Here is a 23,346-nt window from a genome sequence, read left to right on the forward strand (position 1 = left end):
AATAAATTAGGCATTTTATATAGTTGATCCTCTGCTGTCAGAAAAATGTCAATACAAAGGCAGTTTCCAGTAGCTAAGATTTGTAATAGAAATTCAAGCCCTTTGTGCAAAGGGCATTGGATTTAAGGACCTCATCTTTTTCTGTAGTGGAAAAATAAGTAAGAAACTTGTCTATTTAGGTGAATCTATATGCTTGATAAAAACTTTATAGGATTTTCAACTGGCTGTTAGATTTAGAATGAGCCCATTTACACATTGTTATTCTCACCCTTATTCTTAGCTGAAATGCTGGATTTTGCTAATGCATGTGGCTGGTTAGTGGAGTCACTGCAGTAATGAAAGAATAATTGTCGGAAAGAGGGTAAATTGTTTCCTCTGCAGTTTATTGTTACCATTACTATTTTGAGATGTATATCAAAGTTACCTAAATTGCCTCAGAGAACCTCACTGCAAAGTGATAGAGTCCAACAATTTAGCTGAAAGGACAAGTTGCCTCATGCTCTTAACTCACTGCTGCGAGCTGCCCCCTTCCCAGTTCAAAAGGCGTTATGGTTTAGTCTCTGAAAAAAAAGTTACAGTTGTGCTACTTCACCTTCATTACATCACTGTGACTATCATTACTTCAACCAGACTTCCTATATACTTTTTAAAATTTTCCAGGGCAAGAATAATTATGCAGATTATAATCACAGTTTCCACAAAATGCATTATAGCAACCCTTATGAAGAAGGCTCCATGTAAAATGGAATGAAGACATACACAGGACTTGATCAAGTCCTGCAGTAAAAACTTAGAGGATATTTTTTCTGGAATGCAGTTATCTAAAAATTACTTCTGATTTCCGACTGAGTGGCTTCTTACAATATCCAGTCATATCTGCTTAGTTGTTTGACAGAAATTACTTTTATTGCCTCTTCCCCTTGAGATACAGTATGTACCAATGCCCTTTTTAAAGTCTCCTTTCAGTACAGAACCACATCTTGCAGCCAGAAAGAGACAAAGACTCCAGCAAGGCCTTTCAGCTCTCCTCTCCCCCCGCCTGGGCTCACGCACCATAAGGATGGCCTTTCTCTAACATTTTTTTGTTGTTGTTGTCATACAATTTGTAATTTATTGCAAATATCCAGGGAGGTAAATTGACAGGCAGCTGCATGTTACGGTGATATTTCTCTCCTGACAACACTAGATGGACCCAGACATAGGAAACAATGTGGTATCATGAGATATTTTTGCTGAATATGACACTTTCAATTGAGCATCTTCAAGACAGCTTCAGCTTTAAATCTGAATTTGCCTGATATAACAAGGATTTGACATTGACCCTTCACCTGACAGTAATACATTTTTTATCTTTTAATAACATACAGTAATGCTGCTTTGTGATTTCAGGGAGCTCTTTGAGTAAACAAATCATATTCATCGCCTGGAGACTAACATGCCTTTCCAGAGTCTATAAAGATGAGAGATAAGCTCAAAGGCAGGCTTGAAAAAGTTTTCAGCCATCTAAAAGAATATTTTTAGGAGCACACTGCCGAACCAGTTAGAAATTACTACTTACTTTTATTTTTTCTAAGGTACCGTTGTTTATATGATTTCTCGAATTGGTCTCTCAATACTGTTTGATTCACATGTACTGAGGGTTTCAAACTGGGTCTTTATGCCAGTTTCTCAGAAAAACAAATGTTATGTGCATATACTGTCTAGCTGCCTATGCTGAGCAAATTATTTTTTAACTCAAACTTCAATTTACAATTTCTGTTAAATTTCACATTACTCTAGAAGCAATCTCCTCCAAATTCTGATTCACTCTCAGTCATCAACTGTTAGAATGCGAAAAGCAGTCCCACTTGTACCATCACGCCCACACCCCATGGCAGAAATGCTGAGGCCTGGAGAGTGTTTGGTCTGGCAGGAATGAGTCAGCATGGGGAAGATCAGTATTACAGTGAAATAAAGCTTTTAGACACTGATGCTTTAAAACAGAAAATGAAGACCCTACCAATACAATTGAGAATTTTTGTTTAAAAGGCATTCTTGCAATGTCCAGGGGACATCAGCATTGTAGTGTGAAACCAACACAGCATCACGTGCTGCATGCACCCCTGGGTCCTCCCAGCAGAGCACAGCGCAGACTTTCCACCAGACCCAATTTTGCGTGACAGCTGCCACTTACAGGGAACTTCATTTGGCAGCTGCTGGTAGGAATGAAACATGTCCAGAACAGTAGGATGACAAAAAATTAATTAACTGTGGTTTAGCTTGGAAAATTAGCTGCATGAAGAGAAGCAGCAAGATTTGTTTGAATTTTAAGGAATAGCCTCAGCAAAGTATTTAAGAATATAGAGGGGACATGTGAACATACTTGCAAACCAAGAAGAGTTTCCAATTATATGTTTGGAAGGTGAAGGCAGAAAGACACAAACACACACAGAGAGGATGGAATATCACCCACATATATGTTTCAAAGTTCCTAATAAGGCTTTTGAAACTGTGTTCAAACTGGAAGGGAATATTTTTGTGTAGCACAGTGGAGAATAATTACTGACAGATTGAAGTGAATAGCACATGCATTGTACCATTTATCAAATGAATTCTATGATTTTTTCCTTATCCTACAGTCTTGTAATGGCATTAAGTGATAATTCTGTGCTACCATGGGTAATCAGAATGAAAATTAGCCTTTTCCAGTTGAATTAATTGTCTCTATTTATTCTGCTTCCAATTCAGTTTTTAGCCATTATTTGTGGTCTATTTTAAAAAGATTGCATCTTTTCTGCAAAACCACTGTCTTCAGCAAAACCACTGTCAGAAATAAGAGCAGTTTTACAAAAACTGAAATAATGCAATGTTTCTCCTTTCAGTTGGTTGTGCCTTCCATAGTTAGCTTTTGGCTTGAAAAGAAAGCCATTATATTCAGATAATAGTTTTCCCAGCCAAAAGCATGCACTCATATGGAAAAGATTGACTGTTAGACTATAGCAAAATCTGTAATCTACACACAATGACATTTTATAATAGCAGCCTAAGTAAAGGCATTTTGTTTTTATTTAAAAAAAACTCCTGAGAAACCTGATGTCTCTGAATCCAGACCAGCAAACATCCTAGTACCCCACTGTGTTTTTGACAGCTGAAAGCTGATTTGTTCAGTTCCAGAAAAGACTGGGATGGTCGTATCAGTGTTTTTGCAATATGGCAAAGGTTGCTATCTGATACAACTTTGTTTTGCACAGGAACTGGGTCCCATAATTTGTCAAGTGCTATTGATCAACCATAATAATTGTGAAATGACCCAAGGTTCACTTCATTGCCATCAGGCCTATGTAAAAAATCCACACTTTCATTATGCTTTCATTATGTATTTTGGGGTAAATTTTTCCTCTTGCTCTGCCTCTTGGCCCCCTCCAGGCAGGCTGTAATCACAAGTCTGTGTAAAACATCCTCTGAGAGACAAGATTTTCCTGGCAAACACAAATTAGAGATGAGTAGGATTATAAAAGGCACAGCATATGCAAGTGCTTGATTCAGTCAGATTTTGGGTGACCCACAGACAAGTACTGCTCTTCCTGTCCTGGAGAGATTTTCTCAGAACTTAAGAGAGGTGAAAGGCTGTGTGCAGAGCTGGTTCCTCTTGTACTCTGCTGGTTAGAGAACAAATTTAAATTGAAGGGTAATAGCATGAGGTGGAAGAGTCAGAGAAGCCAGACCGCATCTCACAGTATAAAGGGATGCCCAGTGTTTGGTAAACATGACGCTGGATCTCAGCAAGCCATTGGAGCAGAGACTCTCCCTACAAAAACCTTTTTCTTCCTGCCGTCCTTGGCCCATCTCCTCCACCTTTGAACTCACCAGCTGCACACAACACTCCTGTAGTGGCAATCCACAAGCTTTTCTTCTTCCCATGCCTCACTTGTCCAAAATACAGCTGCACCCTGCCTGGGCTCTAGCAGATCTGGCTGGGACCCTGCCCAGCCCCTCCTGCACTGGAAATTCTGTTCCTGAGCCCAGGTCTCTCCAAATACTCCCGTCCTGTGTACCCCAGTCCCTTGTTCCCATATGTGCATCTTACCGAGCCCCAGGGGTCATCTCACCTGGGAGGGGGTAAAGCGCAGGGACAACAGCCCTGCAAAACCCCAAACTCTACACATCCCATCCTGCTGCCTCTCATTTCTCCTCCTCATGGTATAACAGCATCTTCTTCATGCACCTGATGGGAAAATGATAGCTGCTAGTGAAAAGACAAAGTCTTGGAGAAACCTTCCTCTCCCACAACACACTTCCACTCCTCTAGCCCAGTGGCATTTGTTTCCCTGACACAGAAAGCAAGGAAAACCCTCCCCAGTGAGCTGCCATGCTGATACACAAAAAAAGAAAAAAAGGGAAAAAAAAAAAAAAAAAAGTGGAGCACAGGTTTTGGGAAAGTTTTTGCTGTAGCAGGTTTTTGCTGTACCTTACACAGTGGTAGGAAGAGGTAATATAAAAAGTAGCTGAGTGTGTGAATCTTTTAAGTGACTCGATCAAAGTGGAAGTTTCTAGAGAGTCATATTTTAGTTACACAGGAACTTTTAACAGGAAGTTTTACTACAGCATATACGAGTTACTGCATTACTCCCGTGTGCAGAGGAGCAAAGGATAATGCTTGGGAAGATATACAACTTTCCATTTCCTATGCAGTAAATCATCCCATGTAGGAGGAGAGGAATCTGCCATTTCAGTCATTCTTGATGCCCTATAATGTACCAGCACAGCTTTTAATTAAAACTATGGAGCAAGAAGGGCTTTTATTTCACTCCAGAGCAGGATGGGTGGTAATGAAGAGAAGGGGATGATTCTTTGCTTATTAACTTGCAATATTACCAGTACTCCTCCCATGAACAGCCATCTGATGCCTGAGAACAACGGGACTTATTATTACAGGGCACGTTCACTGCTGAGTCTGTGAGGCTGTTGCAGATGCCACTCACAGAGACCTGGCAGTGAAGCTCAGAAACCTGGCATGCCCACGAAAGCCCTGTCTCACGAGTCTTTAGCCAAAATGTGACACTTCACTGAAAACTCTGAGAATGAATCAATGAAAAAAATCTGCTCCTGTGTCATGTTCATTGCTTGCAGGGAGCAAATGTCCCAAGGCACGGCAGACCTGCAGAAGAGCAACTGTGAGGCCAAAAGAAAGTGTGCTCTGCAAATCAATTTCTTTGCACCAGAGGGTGTTTGTATCTGCAGTGCTGTTTGGACAGATGTGGGCACATATCAGTTCACTAAAGCAAGCTGCAGATCTTCTTACATTAAGAAACACTGCCAGTTAATTTGGCCTTGAGCAGTAGGGGTAGGGGTCTTTTCTTAAAGAAAAAGAACTGTAAAAATCAAAGGCTGTATATTCATACTCAGTTCACAGCCACCTCAGAAAATCTCAGGGTTCAGAACCCCAGTGTCAGAGTCAGAGAAGCCAGCAGGACCCCACAGGGGGTACCTGAGTCACCTCCCACCATCTACAAAGAACAAGAACCCCACTGGCATCACTTTGAGGGGGACAGAGATTCTGGTCTGCAGTCAGGCACCAAGGCTGCAGCATCAGACTCTCAGTTTCTCACCACCAACAGAAGAGCCTTGGGGTCAGTGTTCTCATCCTGGCTGCCAGACAAATTTGAGGCCAATCACTCCTGGGCTGTCACAAGCCAAAGGTTGGCTCCAGATATGACTAGAAACACATGACCCATGTCTGATAGTGTCCATATGTGAAGTGATGCCTGGGATAACATGGGTCCTCTGGTCAAGCAGGTGTCTCCTCAGGTACTGTTTCCAGCTGCTCTCTCCAGGTGCTCACAATGGGGCTGCCTGCTGCCTTGTGGGACCTTTTTTGTACCCCTCTTCTAAAGCAAATCCTGTTGTACACATCCCCAGGACAAAGCTTCATGCCAGCGCTCACTTAGATGCTTTCCTCCAGTTCTGACAAACACCATCCTACACAACACAGCCACAGAGGGAAGTTCAGAGCTGGCTGTCAGGCTTGTAGCCTCCCCCTGTGCTGCCTTCCCTCTTCTTGAGAGCAGCAAATGCAAGCAGCTTATCTCCATGTCCATTGCCCTCTCAGCACCCTGTCCCCTCCAGAGCTATCATTGCTCCTTCAGTGCAATGCCAGGTCTCTCATGATCAGTGAATTATGTCAAACATTACCACTTCTGGTTGGATTTTTCAAACAGTCCAACTTCTCTTTTTCCATGCTGTTTATGTTAGGGAGCACCCCCTTGTAAATGCACAAACTGTCACTTTTTCTCATTTAAAACACATTCTTAAAGACTTTGGAACAATAGCTGCAAAAACGTGCCAAGAAGAGAATCGGTGCTGTGCCAACCAGCTCAAGACTCTTACTTTTTTCTGCCTCCTTGCCTCTCTGAGCTATGCTACAAATTCTTTTACCAGGCTGAAGCCTATCGGACCACAGGCTCAGATTCACATATTTCCCATGTTTTTACATTGCCTGGAACAATCAGGTAGTAGACCAATAATAGTAGCTCAATGATAAAGCAAGACATGCAACTCACACTCTCTGATTGAGAGCAAATGACAACCTTATTGCTTATAGTGCAAACATAAAGAAATTCCTTTAATACCTACAGGAAAAAAAATAGGTAATTGCTTCCCATCAGTCCAGTGGGGGATTACAGCAAACCACCATTATTCACACAGGCTTTGCCTTTTCCCCAGGTGAAATCAAAAGGAGTGGGGTTTTCAGGCTTGAAATTTACTCTCCAGGACATGGTATATGGCCAATTCCTGTCACTTTGTACTTTGAAAGACATCTTGATGGTCTGAGTTACAACCCTCGCTAAACTCTGCATCCACTTCAGCCATCCCCACTCCTACTGTTAAAATACACTGAAATAGCAAAATGCCTCAGATGCAATACTCCCCAGGTCCAACATGATGCAAATACCAAGAGTTGCTCTGTTCCCTGCAGAGGGCACATGAAGAGAATTTCTATTGTCCCTTAGGCCACAATCTGCTGAATACTTTGAAGTAGTTGTGACACTGGTGTCAGAGCCTCATAAGCCCAGCCATATTTAGGCATTCTTCAGTTTTCTTTACCTGAAGAAAGTTTGCATTGGTGACTACAATCCACAGGCTACTTGACAAAACTGGTTCATGCAGCAAAACTAGTCTACTGGAGAAAAATAAGCTGCTTACAGAAGAATCCTAAAAAGAACAAGGAGTTGCATGTCAGACACAGAGCCAAACGAACTACTGGCCTTTTAAAAATGAGGGAAAGCTCTAGAAGTCAATGCAACCTCCATGGATCCTATTCTCACTACAAATTATATTTAAAAATGTGTAAAACCAAGTTTTCTAAAAGGATGTAACTAAAACAGTAGAATAAGGAGCTAATTTCCAGAATGTCTCAAAAAAAAAAAAAAAAAAATCTGTGAAGTGGTTGGGAACTCTCAAACCCAACCAGTAACTTCTCTGCTAAAGGCAAAATGGGAGGTAAAGGGCCTCTAAGTTCACAGCTAGAATTGACTTTTGAGCATATTAAAAAGAAACCATGATGCAATGACCTTGATTAGTCCTTTTTCTAACCCTTTCATATTTAAAAAAAGAAAAACACAACAGTTCTTCCTTCTACAAATTAATATTAAGTTCTGATATATATCTTGAACAACAGACATGCATACTCAGTCTGAAGACAGCAACTCCAAGGAAGAGAAGTCTCATGAGACCTTGGACCACTGTGCTGTGTCCTTGGAGATCCGGGAAGAAAAAGCACCACAGGCAGTAGGTGACACTAACACTCAGGAAAAAAGTAGTTAAGTGGTGGCAAGAGAGTTGCAGCTGCACAGGAGAATTAGGGGATACCATCTTGAAATTGTTTTCTGTTCACTCTGTCATGGGAGACTGCATTCCACATTATTCTTTCCAGGAGTGTCTTGCACCACAGAAACCAGAATTATATCAAATTTCTCATTATGTCTGCTTAATTAGGCAGAGGAGTCTGTAAACTTATCAAAACATAAGCACAGTCTGACATTTTGATTACAAACCCCTTCAAACACTCAACTCTCTAACAAGTCCTGCTCACACTGAGATTGCAGCAAGATACAAAAATGCAGTTACCTGCTCCAAAACACCTCAACCTTTCCATTTTTATCTTGACTGTGGCTTTGCTAGAGTCCTCCATCAGCCCTTCTGAGCAATGTTGGAATCAAACAGCTCTAAAGGAGTGTTTGAGGCTAAAGGAATGTTCCCCAGGTCTCAGCAGGGGCAGTGTGGGTGGGTACAGCTTCCTGCTTCTGAGCAGCCTATGCACAAGCCTTAGTCCAGATTGTCTCCTGTGGCTGGCAAATACAGAAAGCTGTTTGCTACAGCAAGTGAGCAGAGCTCTGCTACTATAATGAGCTGCATATGTAAAGCCCCAAGCCCTCACTGAGGGAACATTAATTACACATTGTGAAAAATCAACCAGCAAACTAGGAGGTGAGAAAGTGGTGCTTGCTGCCATCCTGCTCTTGTGGATTTACCTCAGTGAAGGACTGTGGGGAAAAGCATCCCATTTCCTCAGGCCAGGCTGGGATGCCTCCTGCAAGAAGAAGCAGACAGTGCCTCTTGCTTGGCTGACCCGATGTCGCTGTCGAGCAGGACGGGAACAGAGAACTCTAGATCAGAAGGTAAAGAAAATGAGCTCTGATTTATTTCAAATATACTGCTCTATATATGGAGAACATCGAGAAGATTAATTTCATTGGTCTTAGAGTAAAAACATGTCACACCATTGGTGTGCAGTGAATGACGCACAGTGGCAGAGCATATCTATAAACAATGTGATTAACAAGATAGATTAGAGAATTATTTACATTCTTTCTCAACTGTTTCCCAGGCTCTTGCCTGGTTAGAAAACCTTTCTCTTTCTCTCTGACTGAGCTGAGAATATCCACAGACCCAAGGCCAAGGGAGCAGTGCAGGTGCACAAGGCAGGAGGAGAGAGCAGGCAAGATCCTGAGCACCCGCAGGCCTCCTTGTTGTGGGCAACAAGGAGCGGCTGGTTCAGTGACCCTGCCTGGATGAAAATTCCCAATTAAAAAAATCAGGGTAAGAAAAGTGCTGATGGGAATATAATCATATGTCTGTAGGTCTTAAATGCATTTAACTTACAGTATATCGGCACCAAAACTGTTGAAACACACGATGTGCCAAGGAACCACATTTTTAATATGGGTATCATCAAATCCGAGTTTCACTAAATGAAAATGCTTCACTTTGCAACCTCACTCTGGCACTCCCCTCTTGTCAGTCCATTGGTCTGCGCAGTCCTACAGCACCCATAGGAGGGATCTACTTCTACTGCAGCTTTTTTACTTTTATTGGAGACTACCAGACCTGGTAAGTAGCTGGAGGCAGTGTGACAGCTCCAAATATCTTGAATCCAATTAAACTGAAGATAAAACAATTTTTAATTCCAATGCATTATCCTTTTTATAACTCCATGCACTGCAGAGCTTCCAGTTCATTATGTGTAACCATCAGATATTAAAGAAAAAACAACCAAGAAGTCTGGAACTAGCAGACTTTTCCCCACAGATGAATCTGTATTCTCACACACTAAAACAACCAACAGTGAAATATTTTGCTAGTTGACATCAAGAGATTCCAAAAATTTCTCCAAGGTACAGCAATTTCACTTCTCAGATTTGCTGCCCAAGCCGCTCTTCGGATTCATTATTTCCCCACCACTGAGAGTATGTTTACAAAGCTAGGTTTTTTGTATTTCCCTCTCTCCCCAACAGCAAAAGACAGCAAATTTAATAAGACTGCAAGCTAGAAACTGCTCTGTGGCAAAGCTGTACCTCAATCCAAGAAAATAATCCATCTGCAGTACTGTAAACACAGCAAAGAAAGAAATACCAGTTTCATCTCTTCTCCCCTTAAACAGTGGATTCTTCATTTAATAGACAAAATGCAGCTACAGAAAATACTTTGCTTTACTGAGTCTGTACAATGAACTCCCTTAACTTTTCTGGTAACTTAAAAAGATAACAGGACTTCACATTGTCACCATCAGTATACACATTTCAGAACATTTTTAGACATGTTTGGGGACATCACTTCAGATGAACCATTTCACACCTCTCAGGGTCCTTCAGGGCTACTCCTCATCAGCCAGACTGGCTGCTCTGCTTGCTATAAAGCACAAGTCACACCTTCCTGCTGCTCCAGCCAGCAGAAAAACAACTGGTCAGGAAGAAAAGGAGTAAGCTACACTCATTTCAGGAGAGATTTGAATCGTTTATTTTGCCCAATTAAGAGCCCTTCAGCATAATGACACATTCATATACACATATATGAACATTTTTTTCAGAAACATTAATGTATAATACATTTTAAATTTAAAATACCAGCTGCACAGGTATTTTTATTTACAAAAATATTCCATACTTAATTTTTTAACTTCATTATGATGACATAGTTCAGTCCAAGTACATGTAAGTAAAATAACTCTATGCAATCTAACATAGTTGAGTTTTAACAGTACAGTTTGCAGTTCATATGAAACTATATTTGTAGACAGATGGATTTGCAACCCTACCTAAAAACGCATATTCCAGTAATCATCCTCAGAAGAGCTAGTGGGGCTCAGCAAGACTTAACTGAAGAATAAGTTGCAATGAACGTAAGGGAAAAAGAAAACACACATGTACACACTAACATATACAGAAACAAGAACTGCTACACATTAAGCATGCTTACCCAGATGTGGGCAATGTTAGAAAAATTTACGGATGTATTTTTTTTCCCCCATGGTGCTGGTACAATGAAACAGCAGCATAACTAGAAAGCAGCTTGTTTTCCTAGTTCTAACCACTACAGATAGCAGAGCTCAGGTCTAAAATAACACGGTACTGCTTATTTACAATTCTGTTTTAAAAGGGAATATTTAAAATATGTTCCCACCCCTCTCCCTTTCCATCACCTATGACTGAATGGTAGTGGTAATCCACATACAACTTCTTACATGTTTTCAACTGAAACAGTTTAACTTCTAGTTATTTGCCTGGTAATATGGAACTTAGGTACTAACAGAAAGAAATACAAGTGTCAAACTAACCTACAGCTGTAGGTTAGCTTAAACGGTTCTAGGTGCACATGGAACTACTGAAAGAAATACTGATTGACATCTTTCATTTGATTGTTTGCTGTTTCTGCCTCAATTCTGTTTTTCCTTTCTTTCCACTTTTTAAAAATTTATGCCTACATCTTTAAGTCTAAACTTTATAAGGTATAAAAAAACCCAGAAACAGTACACTCATTGGACTTGAAACAGAAATAAGGTAGATATGTAGCACATCTTTATAATGGGCTTAAGGAGAAGAAATTGGCCCAGGTCAGCTTTTCAATGAAAACTGAGGTAAAACTGGTTTAACTGATTTACCTACACTACACCCTTCCCCCCCCGATTCTGTTAACTTCCACCCCTCAAGCATCATTAATTTCTGTCTACAGAGTATTTGAAGATTTTGTGGTAGTAGCAAAGTTATCAACATCCACCCAAAAAGACTCAAATCAATTACCCAGGAAATTGGCTGGCATGAGGGAAGATTCAAGTGACAAGCTGCCCTTCTACCTGGAGAAGGAGGCAAGGCACTGCAGTCCTTCCCCCCACACCAGATTCTGTCTGCAGTCAGGGCCTGCCCAGACATGTTAAACCATAAGCAGAAAGTAGAGGGCACTTCAGCCACAGACTTAAGTTTTCCAACACATGTTTCAGACACATAAAACCCCAACAAAACAAATCCACATAGAAACCAACCCTGATTTACTTGTAAAGAGCTGATGTATAATCAAAATACACAGATTACTCAAAGAAAATGTTTATTGGACAAACCTCACTTCAGTTTTGGAGAATTTTAAAAGTCCAAGAAATAGAGCTGAAAAAAGTCTCTCGTGTGTACCAGAAAAAAACCCAAACCATAGAAAACCAGTCAGCCATGGACTGCAGCTATTGAGAAAACATTAATATTAGGCTAGCTCCCTATTTTCTTGCTCCATACTTGGAGAATTGTTCAAGGATGTTCATAATGGGAGGTAAAAATAATTGATTATTTTCTGCAAAGCAAAATGGGCTATTTGTTTTATTTGCTTAGTAATTGTATCATCTCGATATGAGATATGAATGTATTCATAAGCTTAAAACAACTTCTATGGATAATATACATACTTTAAGTACTTTGACTTAAAACTTGAACGTAAGTCTTTTTAAAATTAAAGGTAGAAGTGTACATATAAAAATTATTTAAAACTAAAAGTATATTCTTAAGCAGTATGTATAAATATAACAGATTTCTTTTGTATTATCTAATAACAAATGCGAAAGTGTTGCAGTAATTTATAAACTGAATGCTGACACAGAATACGTGCCTTTCATTAGATTCTATATTGTATATACATATTTTGCTAAGAAAACACACATTCTAAATAAATCACATAATTAGCAAAGGTGCCTGAAAGTAATCTGTTCTAAAGTCTTTATTGAACATGTGTGTTTATATACAAATAATGAACCTGAACTGCACAAATGCAGAAACAAAATTAAGGAATAACATATCATGATTGAATTAAAGTGCAGGAAAAATTCAAGTTTAAAAGTTCAGGTAAGATCAGTGCCATTAATTAAGAAAAAAAAAAACCAAAAACAAACAAACAAACAAACAAACAAAAAAAAAACCAAAACCAAAAAAACCAAAAAGCAAACAAAAATTCCCACCTCTCAAAAAAAAAAAAAACCAAAACAACCCCGAACGAAAACACCACCAAAACCAAACCAAATTTAAAAAAACAAAAAATACCAAAAACAAAGCATAGAAAGGAAAATAAAAGGAAAACTTAAAGGGAAAAAAAAAAAAAGAAAATGAACTTGCTTCCAAAAATCCTCCTTTGGATATAGCTTTCCAATCACCTGCCATGCAAGTACCACCTCAGGCACAAAAACTTTGCATAAAGACAGACAAGGAACACAGCTATATATTATTCTACTTTATAACTGACTGCTGAAGAACAAATTACTGGAGATTCCTGTGGTATAACACTTTCAGATTGATTTGGAATACACACATATTTACACATACCAGGATTCAAAAGTTACGATTTGGCAGGACTAAGGTGAAGAAAAGCTTCTTCATTTTACAGTTCCTAATGAGACACACTACATATAAACAGATAGGTAGCAGCAGGTAGTTTCTTACTTTCATTAAAAAAAAAGTAATAGCTCAATTGTATTTTATAGTTTTCCAGACACTCTAAAAATGTCACACAACTAAATTGCTAGTGAAAAAAACAGGGGTGCTTCCCTGCAAGGATTTCAATACACTTTGCTGTACAAAAGGTGCACCACCAATAGCACAGTAAGATGCAATGATGTGTGTGTGATAGCCTTCCTTCCACTGAGAAGGAAAAAGTAACATTTTAGACTAAAATTTTACATAGCCCCTTTTATTAACCAAGAACCATTTGTGTATGTATCTCATGAGAAACCATGTCATTAGTCCTCCTATCTAGTAGCATGCCCTGAACATAAGCACCAGAAGAGATTCAACTACGATAGATTCTGTAATACCAAATAAGCCACTAATCTTCTGGTATGGCCAGATGGTCTCTCATTGCCTCTTATTATTTTGCTTGCTGGTGGTTATCAAATGCATCTTGATGACGAAGTATGCTTTCCTTTCAAGCCAAGATCATCTTCCATTGAATGATACCATAATTTGTTGAAGAATACTTTTGCAATCCTCTCCCCCACGAGCCTGACCAGATTAATTCCCCAGGATTCTGTTGCCCTGAAATGTACTTTATCTTCAGCAGGTCAAATAATAATGAGTCAAATGAATTTAGAAATGTGAGACAAGGAAGGGGACAAGTGTCATCTAGGGTGGGTTTTTTTGCATGTGGTATGGGTAGTAGTTTATCTCGTTTTCTTCTACCTGGATGTCTCACAAAAGGGTGTTAAATGGGCACTAAATTTGACACTAAAAAAAAAAAATTAACATTGCATGGCAAACTGAGTTAAGTAACTCAAGTAAACATTGCTATGGGACAGAGTAGCTATGGGACAGAGCTATCAAGAAATCATAATACTGCTTGTTTGAATTGTCATATTCTCATTTTTTAAGTCCTTTGAGCAGTGGGCATAGTAGAGCATGCCCTTTTACTGGCAACACAATTCAACTGTCTTTTTAAAATGTTGTTCTACCTAAAGTGAGAAAATGTATCAGTTGTGCTTCAAAGCCCAGATGTATTTGCCTCTCATTTGAAAAGTGATTTAAGAATCATAAGTAACTTCAATATTTTGCATACTTGAGGTGTTTTGTAAGGTTGCCTTATATGCAACATCACTTCACAATATAAATATAACCAAGGTTTTGCTTCGGGAACATTCAGAAAGTTTGTGAAAAAAGTACACAAAATGCAATGCTTGGAGAAGCAAACCTAAGTGATTAATTTCAGACAATGTAGACCTATCAGCTTCTAAGTACTCCCTTTTATAAAACAAAACCAGTCAATAACTATTCTTAGGCCTAAGGAAAAAGGCCTAAAAGAATTTTTGAAATTAAAGCATTTATTTTAAGGAATCTTCTTTTTTAAATAGAGCCCTGGTCAATCACTCTGATATAGCTTTAGTGCAGTAGCCATTAACAAGTTAGCTTAGCTGTATTATTTACCTCACCCAAATGAAACATTATTTCAGCAATTCCTGAAGTTTTTATGCACACTTTACCACTGCTTACAATGAAAACACTGCTTCAGAGATTAAATCCAAACTTTAGGACAAGTGCCTTTAGTGCTGCATGGGGCTGAGACAGGTACTTGTAAAATAGCACTATCGGCAGAACTTCGCTAAACAACATACTGACAATTATTAAGTATTAGATGCTTGCTTGCCATTATTCATGCATCAGCACCTCCATGGTGTGTAAAAGTTTGAAAACCTGAGTCCAAGGTTATCTGATTTCATAGTAAAGGACTAAAGGGGCATCTAGAACCTAAGTCTTGAGCAAAAGTATCCCAGATATTTTAATTAATGGCTGTAAAGATACATTCTGTTAAACATTTATAAAAACTCACAGCATGAATGGAACCCACAGCCAACTCTAAATGTTACACAACCTGAACCAATAACTGTTTTTGGCAAAAATAATATTTAACTGAACAGAAGTTGAAGAATTCTTACCACAAGGAAGATGTTACCACATTTCACATTGCACGGCCATAACACAAACGAAAACTCCCAGCATGACACATTCCAGTCATATTATTCACTTGACTTTTTAATGCAAAAATTATGTATTCTTTTGTTTTGCACGTCACAGAATATGATGTGAATACAAGAATACTAGATCAGGGGTCCAAGAAAAGACTATGCACAGGTCAACTATGTATACAATTTTCAATAAGAAATCTTCCAAGCTTCCAGCTTTTTAAATGAAAGAAATGACAGGAAACTTCAACTCTTCTTCAACAATAATGGCAAATATAGCAAGTCCTAGAGAGGGTAATTGTAAGTCAGCTACTGTCCAGCAAGACAAACAGCTTGATTCCAGCTCTTGGACCCCTGATTTATTGCCTCTCCTTACAGGAGGGTATAACACTGGCAGCAATTACAATAGCACAAAAACGTTTGGCATATGAAATACCAACACAGGATTGACCCTGCATTGCCCCTGCCCATCTCACCATGATTTCCCTTTACTCTCTTTTTCCCATGTTCCAGTTACCTTCTCTGTTCCAACTTTATGCTAACCAACAGCTAGGAAACACTCAAGTTTCTTTCTTTGTATGTGTGTTTCTTAGATATAAAGCTCCTCAGTTAAAGCCAGGACTGAGGTAAAACAGTGTGTCATTTGTGCTAGGAAACAACAGTATCCAATGGTGAATACTCCTTTAAATTTCAGTGGTCCTGCCAAAATTAATGAAAATACAAGATTTTTTTCATCAGGACAAAATTAAACAGATGTGATTGATGAGTGTCATCAGAATTGGTACCACTTCTTGTCTTTGTACTTCAACATCATCTAAAAAAACAAAAAAAATTCTAATTACTGTTTCTGTAATGTTTCTGTAATGTACAATGACACAAACAAATAATATGCTTAGAAAGCAGCATGAGAAATAAGGATTTTAGCGAGGCTTTTCAAAGTCACAAACATCGCTGAACACTGAGTGTTTAGCATGATGAATTTTCTAATGGTAGCATCATTGCTGGTGATCTAGCCTCAGAAAAAGACATTATTGGGAGAATGGAGAGGTTGCACAGGAGTCAGCATGAAAATGGATGAGAACAGCCATTCTATGCTAGTCACTGAGGAAAAAAACAACGAAGTCACACTCACAGGGTTTGCATACAACTGGATGTTTCTTAAGGACAGCAGGAATCTGACATAAAACATTACTCTTCTTATTAATTCAGTGACAATAAGTAATTTTTTTCAGTAATGGGGATTGAGTTGCACATTTAGAAGCTTACATGTCACTCCAGCAGACTGCATGCTCTAGAGCAATGTGCCATGAGACAAGACTGTTTACAATGAGTACTTAATTGTTAGGAGTGACAAGTGATGGATGAAAGGGAAGCATCCTTTATCAATGATACTGCATGCCCTTTAGATACCTCTAACATGCCTTTGCAGAACTGAGTCACTTGTAGAATTGGCATTTATTTGACAAACAGTTCAGTTTAACATACCTCATGAGCGTGTTTTGAGAAAGAATCAGCACTGTAAAGCATAGCTGCAGTTTTTTCTTCCAGTTCTCCCAGTTTCTGTCCTCTTTCATCCAGTGCTAACCGGGCTCGTGCCAGTTCACCAACTACACCAGATGCTGCTCCTTTGACACCTTCGATACCCCCAGGTCCTGGAATATGCTGGGCAAGACTCCTTGATGCCTTCCCAGATGCTGATTCTCCAACTGGAGGCATTTGCAAAAGCAGCAAATACAGAATAGTAAGTAATTGTATGGTTGTAATGGTTGTAAGAACAAATCAGCACAAATGGTCAGCTGAACAGCTCCAGACTCCAGTGATAGCACTGACTACACTGACTTTGCTCTTAATGGGAGTCACCCAGTTCAATCTTGACACTTGATATGCCAATCTCAAGCAGAATTGGATAGACTACAGAAATCTGAGTATTTGTTTTAAACAGTGAAATATTGTTTGAATATTTTCTTTTTTTTTACCTCTAGGAAAAATAATACTAACTGGTTAAATACATTTTGATGCAGTATTTCAAGACTCTCTGATTTGATTTTATGCTTCTATTAAGAACAATTTACTTTTAAATTAGTATCATAAACATCTTTCTGTGAATTCCCAAAATAAGAGAAATCATTTCACTTATTACAGATTCTGCTGTGACCCTCATGGTAAATATGGCTACTTTAAAGATATTCTCAAATGTCTTTTGAATTGTCATTGAAGTCTCTGTCAGGTTTTTTTTTTTCATTCATTAGGATTTTTTTCTTCAATTCAATACTATTTTCCTTCTAAAGATCCAAGCCCAAACTTAATGGTGGAAACTTGACATGATATAAAGAGATAGCTTCTAAAGCTACACGGTATTTTTCCTCTGTCTTATATATATATATACACCCCAAAAAAGAAACCTTTGACACAAAAAGTGACCTCTAAATATCTGATATTTGCTCAAAATGTATAGGCACAAGTAATAAAGTCTAATTTTTATTCTGTAGAGATCAAAAGAACCAGCATAAAAGAAAGGATTGGCAGGGCACCTTGCCCATTTTGACAGATACATTTCACATTAATAAGAAAAAGGTTCTTAAAAAGAAGCTTGCATAATATGGTGTTGCATCTAGCAAATATCTAAATAAATAAATGGAAGCTATTTTCCTTAAATATATTAAAGTTCTTAATGTCACCACAGTAAAAAAAAGTAATCAAAAAAAAAGAAAAAATTATAAAGCAATGAAAATTTTGCCAAATCTGAATTTTACTGTCCTATAAACAGAGGACTGAATTGAAATATACAGTTCTGCCCTTGCTGTCATTTCTAAGGCATCTCTACACAAGCAAAACATGGAAAATCTGGCAAATAACTCAAGTAGAGTGAAATTTTAATTTTCTCGCTGTCCAGAATAGAATTCTTCAAAAGCAGTGCATTTCAGTTTACCAGCATAAATAGAATCATGGTCGGTACTACATCCTTCATAAAGATGAATAAAAATAAGATTATAAAACAAGAAATGGGACAACTTATCTACTGCTGAATAGATGAGCTAAAAGAACCTGTGGAAAAAAAAAAAAAAAAACAACATAACAAGCTTTTCTGATCTTGTTGGTAAGGTATACAACACAAAATCTATGAAAAAAATATTTGTCACTCCCTATTTTACTCTCCTCTTCACAAAGGTAATGTTCCATGAACACAGGTAATACATTTACCAAGGATCACTAGCTTCCTTGGGAAGAAATACCAGAAAAATAACAATTAATAAAAACTTACAGAGTTCTTCTCTGTCAAGTGACTGTGCCCCACCTCCAAACAGGCCTTTGAAGAAACCCCTGTTTGGTGCTTCTGGTGTTTCTACAAGAGTGAAGAGCTCACCCAACATTTCCTTTGCAATGAAAAAGAGACATAACAAGGCATAAATTACTAAAAAGAATGGAATACTCTTGCACTTTCAGGATTTATTTAATGGATTTAAATTTCAAAATAAATATGCTTTAATGGGCATCTGTCTTGGCAAGGTGATGTAGGAAATAGAAAAATAAAAACATATTAAGAAATTTGTCCAAACCATCTGCTTCTGATGGTTTCACGCTTAGAGCTCATGGAATTCATGAAGCAAATGCTTCATGATTGCTCAGAAGCAAAGAAATGCATTCAAGTAAAGCTTATTTGTCCCTCAGCAACTTGGGCAAGGCTCCTGACTTTGTTCTATTGAAACTGTATCTACAAATACTCATATCCATGTAGCAGCATGAAAGTAGAGCCTGCAACTCTGCTATTTTGTTATTCTATACAACTACCAACCCGAAGCACAACAGAATTTTTCAAGCTGTTAATACCCCTGAAACATAATAGCTTTCTTCAAATATCCTAAATTGGCATTCCCCACTTGTGTCAGCACACACCTCCCCCAGTGTCAACTGATCAAGGGAATTTTAACTGCATATTAAAGGAGGAAATTTCCTGTTGATCAAAATGAAATTAAGAAAGCAACTGATTCAGCTACAATAGAATGGATGAAACAAAAAAATTAAGGTAGAAGTGATTCATTCAGAATCAGACTGTACAGTGAAGGGAAAACTGATATTTTAAAAAGAGTTCATTACCTGAAGATTTTCACATGTTTCTTGGCTGTAGGTGAGCCTCTGTATTTCAGTTGGTGAGACAAGATAGAGTGCTTGTCCATTATCAGTGAAGCAGAACGTTCTGGCTATCCGCATATTGGTGAGTGGCAGGTAATACACATCCAACAATGGCCTTAAACTTGGCAAACTTAAGGAAAAGAATTTAAAAGCCCATTAAATATAGCAGAAATGTCTCTTATTCATCAAATGGCTCATTTTTAAACTGCAATACATAATTTTTTCTCTTCACCATCTGCATGAGTACCACATAAAAAGGTGCCATTTAATGACATTACAGAATCTCAAAACATGAGATTTTTCAAGGCAGCACCTCAAAAGTGAAATTTAAACATCTGCATCACAGATGCATTTAAAAGTATCTTTTAAAATGATAGTCTGAGCATATAAATCACAAATTCAGTATTTAATGAATTAGGCATTACTTAATAATTACCAAGGTATTCTGATAAGTATCTACCAATAGTTTACAATGAAACATCCTGTCTCTTCTCTAAGGTTAATAATTTCTCCTTGACTAAAAATACAAGTCTATAAGATCTCTCCTTGAGAAAATTTAGAAATAGAACATGAATGTTCTGTCAAAGAAAAGCAGAATACAGTAGCCTCAAACAATCTTATGAATTAAGTCCCCTTTTTTCTCCAACTAGATGTTGAAGAGAAAGTCCTCTTAGAGCAAAGTTTGCTTACCTTGTATTTTCTGATTCTGTACATGTAACTGCAGAACTTACTGTATCAATCTACTGAAGAACAGACAGCACATTTGGGCTAGAACAATATTCCCCTATGAACCTTAATGGGACAAAACACCTAATTTCTTGACAAGTAGAACCCAAAATAAACCACTGTCTCAAACACCCCCTATGAAGTTCTTCTAAAATAATCGCAGAAATTGTTAGCTGCCAATGTCCCAATAATACAATAAACAGCTTCTGCTGCAGACACCATCCACATAAGGTTATTAATTCTAGACACTAAAAACCCAACAAAAGGGCAAACTGAAATTAAGACTAAAGAAAGATGTAGTAACCACAACAGTATCAGGCTGCCTTGTTTTGTTTTTCTTTTTCTTTTTTTGTTCTTTTGATGCTTTGATTGCCTTTGGAGGCAAGTTTTAAAGTAAGAAATAAAAAGCAATATTCTCTTGTAAACATATCACCCAGATATGACACCTCTGCTGTGCATGTATCTAAAATAAGAATATTCCTAAGAGTCAGTAACAGGAAAGTGTTTTTCTTCAGATCAATGGGAGCATAAAACATTCTTACAGCTTTAAAACACAAAAACATTAGATTTGCCAGGACAACCATGACATCAATGAGAGCATTTTCATTGTTTCTGTTACAGGTTTGTTTGTTATGAAGTCCTATCTGAATCTATATCAATAGTTAAGTACTGGGCATCTTGGGTATGATACAGTGCTCTGACAACTTTACATGAACTACATGTAAGGTCCATCCCCAACAGCAATTCATGCTTACAAAATGGAGGTCAGCACTGGAGTCCAACTTCTCCACACAAGGTAACAATTCAGCATTTATAATTTAGCCCGTATGTAGAGTTATTAGAGAACAAGTTGAATCCTGAAGAAGACAGGACTTTTTTCAATATATGATATCTGAACATTACTAAGTTTAGTTTTAATTAGGAAAAAAACCCTGCAAGGTGAGCAGCATTTTGTAGAGATGTTTAGAATACATAAAACATGGGATATACACTAATGGAGTTACAGACTTAAATACTACAACTAAATAACAAGTTTCAATTGTATCAGTTTTAGCTTTACACCTAACAACTTCCTAAAGAAATATTTTTTTACAGAATTTTCCAAGCTGAAAGCTTCTTTTGGCAACCTTAAAATAATCTTTTAGGAACTTTACTGGCATAAGGTTACAGGGCCATTCATCTTATCATCAGGCCACAACTAAACTGCAGGTGCAAGTACATACACACTGCTGGTTCAGAATAGAACCAGCACTTAGAAATATTCAGCACTTAGAAATATTTAAGATAAAGGACATGAAAATTACACAGGCGACCTGTAAGTAAATTTAAACACTAATACTACTACTACACATGTTTAAACTCATAACTTAAATCCCTTACTTTAGATGACTTAATTCTATACAACTGCTAGCAGTTAATTTTGCCTTCATAGCCTAAGTTTAAGGCCTTTAAGACACAAGCAAGCTACACAAGAAAATATTGAGGCATAAGTGTGATACAAATAGCTGCACAAAAACAGGCAGAGTTCTCGTCAGGTACAAGCTAAAGGTCTGATTCAATGCAGTTTTCTCCATCAGGAAGTAAGTTCAACTTTTAGACAAACTCAGTGTAGCTTGAGCTAAAGTGGTAAACTCTTTCATGTGTTAAAAACATAACTAATAGGAATGTGCAATCAAAATTATTCAGGCTCAAGTGTTAGAGAATCATCAACCCTGAGTGAATGTAATTTTTTAAAAATTCATCATCCTGTGGAAAAGGAACCTGTGTAGCAGAAGCCTATTTCTTTTTATATTTAAGTTACTATCAAACAGGTCTTACCTAAAAGTCATAATATGTCCATTGGCACAAAAACATGCAAGGCAGATACTGTTACTCAACGACACTATGTCTCCACGAAGAACAAAAGAAGTCTCTGTTATATTTTGCTTATAAATACAGTTCTGGGATGGCAGTGAGATAACTTTTGCTTGCTTTTCTGAACATATCACTGCATATTGGTTTTCACTGATTTCCTGAGAGGAAGAAGGGGACACTGAGACAGGTCGTCGCTTTTTCGCTTTTTCATCTTTATCTTCATAGTGTTCTCTCCAGGTTTCATGTGCTGGTGGGACCAAAGATCCTGTGGTGTCCAAAAAAGCCATTCTCAAGATTGCCCCTTTTAACCTCAGGATGGTTCCTAGGAAAGAGTATTTGAGCACATTTCTAAAACAGTTCTCCTAAATTGCTTTTCAAGCTACAAAATATTCCTTTAAGAAGCTAGGAGAATGGAAAGAAAACAAGAACTTCAGTTTGCCTCCCTATAAAAACAGATGTACAGCAACCTTGGGCATTTATCTAAAAACCAGTGAAGCACAAATGTAATCAGGAAAATGTTAAACCAGTTTTCAAGGGTAAAGTGGGTGCATACTCTTTCATTAACTTCAAGGGAAACGTATTTGTATTTAAGTTCAGTGTCTCAAATGCAACTCATTCTCTCCTGATGAATACACAATATGTTTAATATCAACAATAAATGTTATTAGTCAAAGGTGAGCACCACCTTTTCCTTCAACTGGTTCAGAAACAAACATGCATTTTTTTTATTTCTCCCCTACAGTTCACACTTGAATCCACTTCTTTAGCTTGAAATGAAAAAGTTTTCCTCCTTACTGTTCTAATCACTGTCTCTGTAAGCCAGACCTTAAGCAAATAAATTTCATTTTACTTTAATTCATTCACATGTAAGTAACAATATGAACATTTGCTAAGTACAAAATATAAAACAATATCTTTTAAGGATTATGCTGCAGATCCAAAAGGGAAACACACTGCCTAGCCTGCAGCATTGCCTTTATGACCAAATGTTACCAAATCTGACCACTGCTGCCAATACCTCACCCAATGGGCACAAATCTCATATATGGTCTAGATGTCCACTCCTCATCATTCCTACAATCAAATAGCATTGCAATTTGTATGTTTGATACCATCTGCGTAGCAAAATAGACATGTTCTGCATGAGACAGTGGTAGCAGGAAAGCTGAATCTACAACTAATAGTCTATCCAATAAACCACTAATACATAATTACAACAAAATCAGTTGCTGCATCAGAAAAAACAAGATATATGGCCTTACACAGCAATCCAAATGAATGTATTTATCACTAATATTTCAAGCTAGTTGTTCAATTTACAGCCTTAGTTTTCACTCCCTTTTCTTGCTGCAGGAATACTGATTGATTCTTACCTCATGACTAAAAAACAGTAATAAACG

The 23,346-nt window shown here is 37.9% G+C and overlaps 1 protein-coding gene across 6 annotated transcripts in view; it reads right to left on the reverse strand.

Annotated features, from left to right (window-relative positions):
- Window positions 1-13,004: 13,004 nt before the first annotated feature.
- The window catches only part of STXBP5 (syntaxin binding protein 5), a 103,983-nt gene continuing 93,641 nt past the window's right edge, over window positions 13,005-23,346 (reverse strand). For all 6 annotated transcript variants that reach the window (XM_053972652.1, XM_053972648.1, XM_053972651.1 and 3 more), the window contains 5 exons: window positions 21,911-22,268; window positions 19,331-19,496; window positions 18,498-18,609; window positions 16,721-16,941; window positions 13,005-16,049 (listed from right to left, as the gene is read on the reverse strand). In XM_053972652.1, the coding sequence (XP_053828627.1) occupies window positions 16,008-16,049; window positions 16,721-16,941; window positions 18,498-18,609; window positions 19,331-19,496; window positions 21,911-22,268 (899 nt within the window). In that variant the 3' untranslated portion in view covers window positions 13,005-16,007. The remainder of the gene's footprint in view (window positions 16,050-16,720; window positions 16,942-18,497; window positions 18,610-19,330; window positions 19,497-21,910; window positions 22,269-23,346) is intronic.

Source organism: Vidua macroura, chromosome 3 (assembly GCF_024509145.1).
Source record: "Vidua macroura isolate BioBank_ID:100142 chromosome 3, ASM2450914v1, whole genome shotgun sequence".
In the NCBI taxonomy this organism is placed as follows: Eukaryota; Metazoa; Chordata; class Aves; order Passeriformes; family Viduidae; genus Vidua; species Vidua macroura.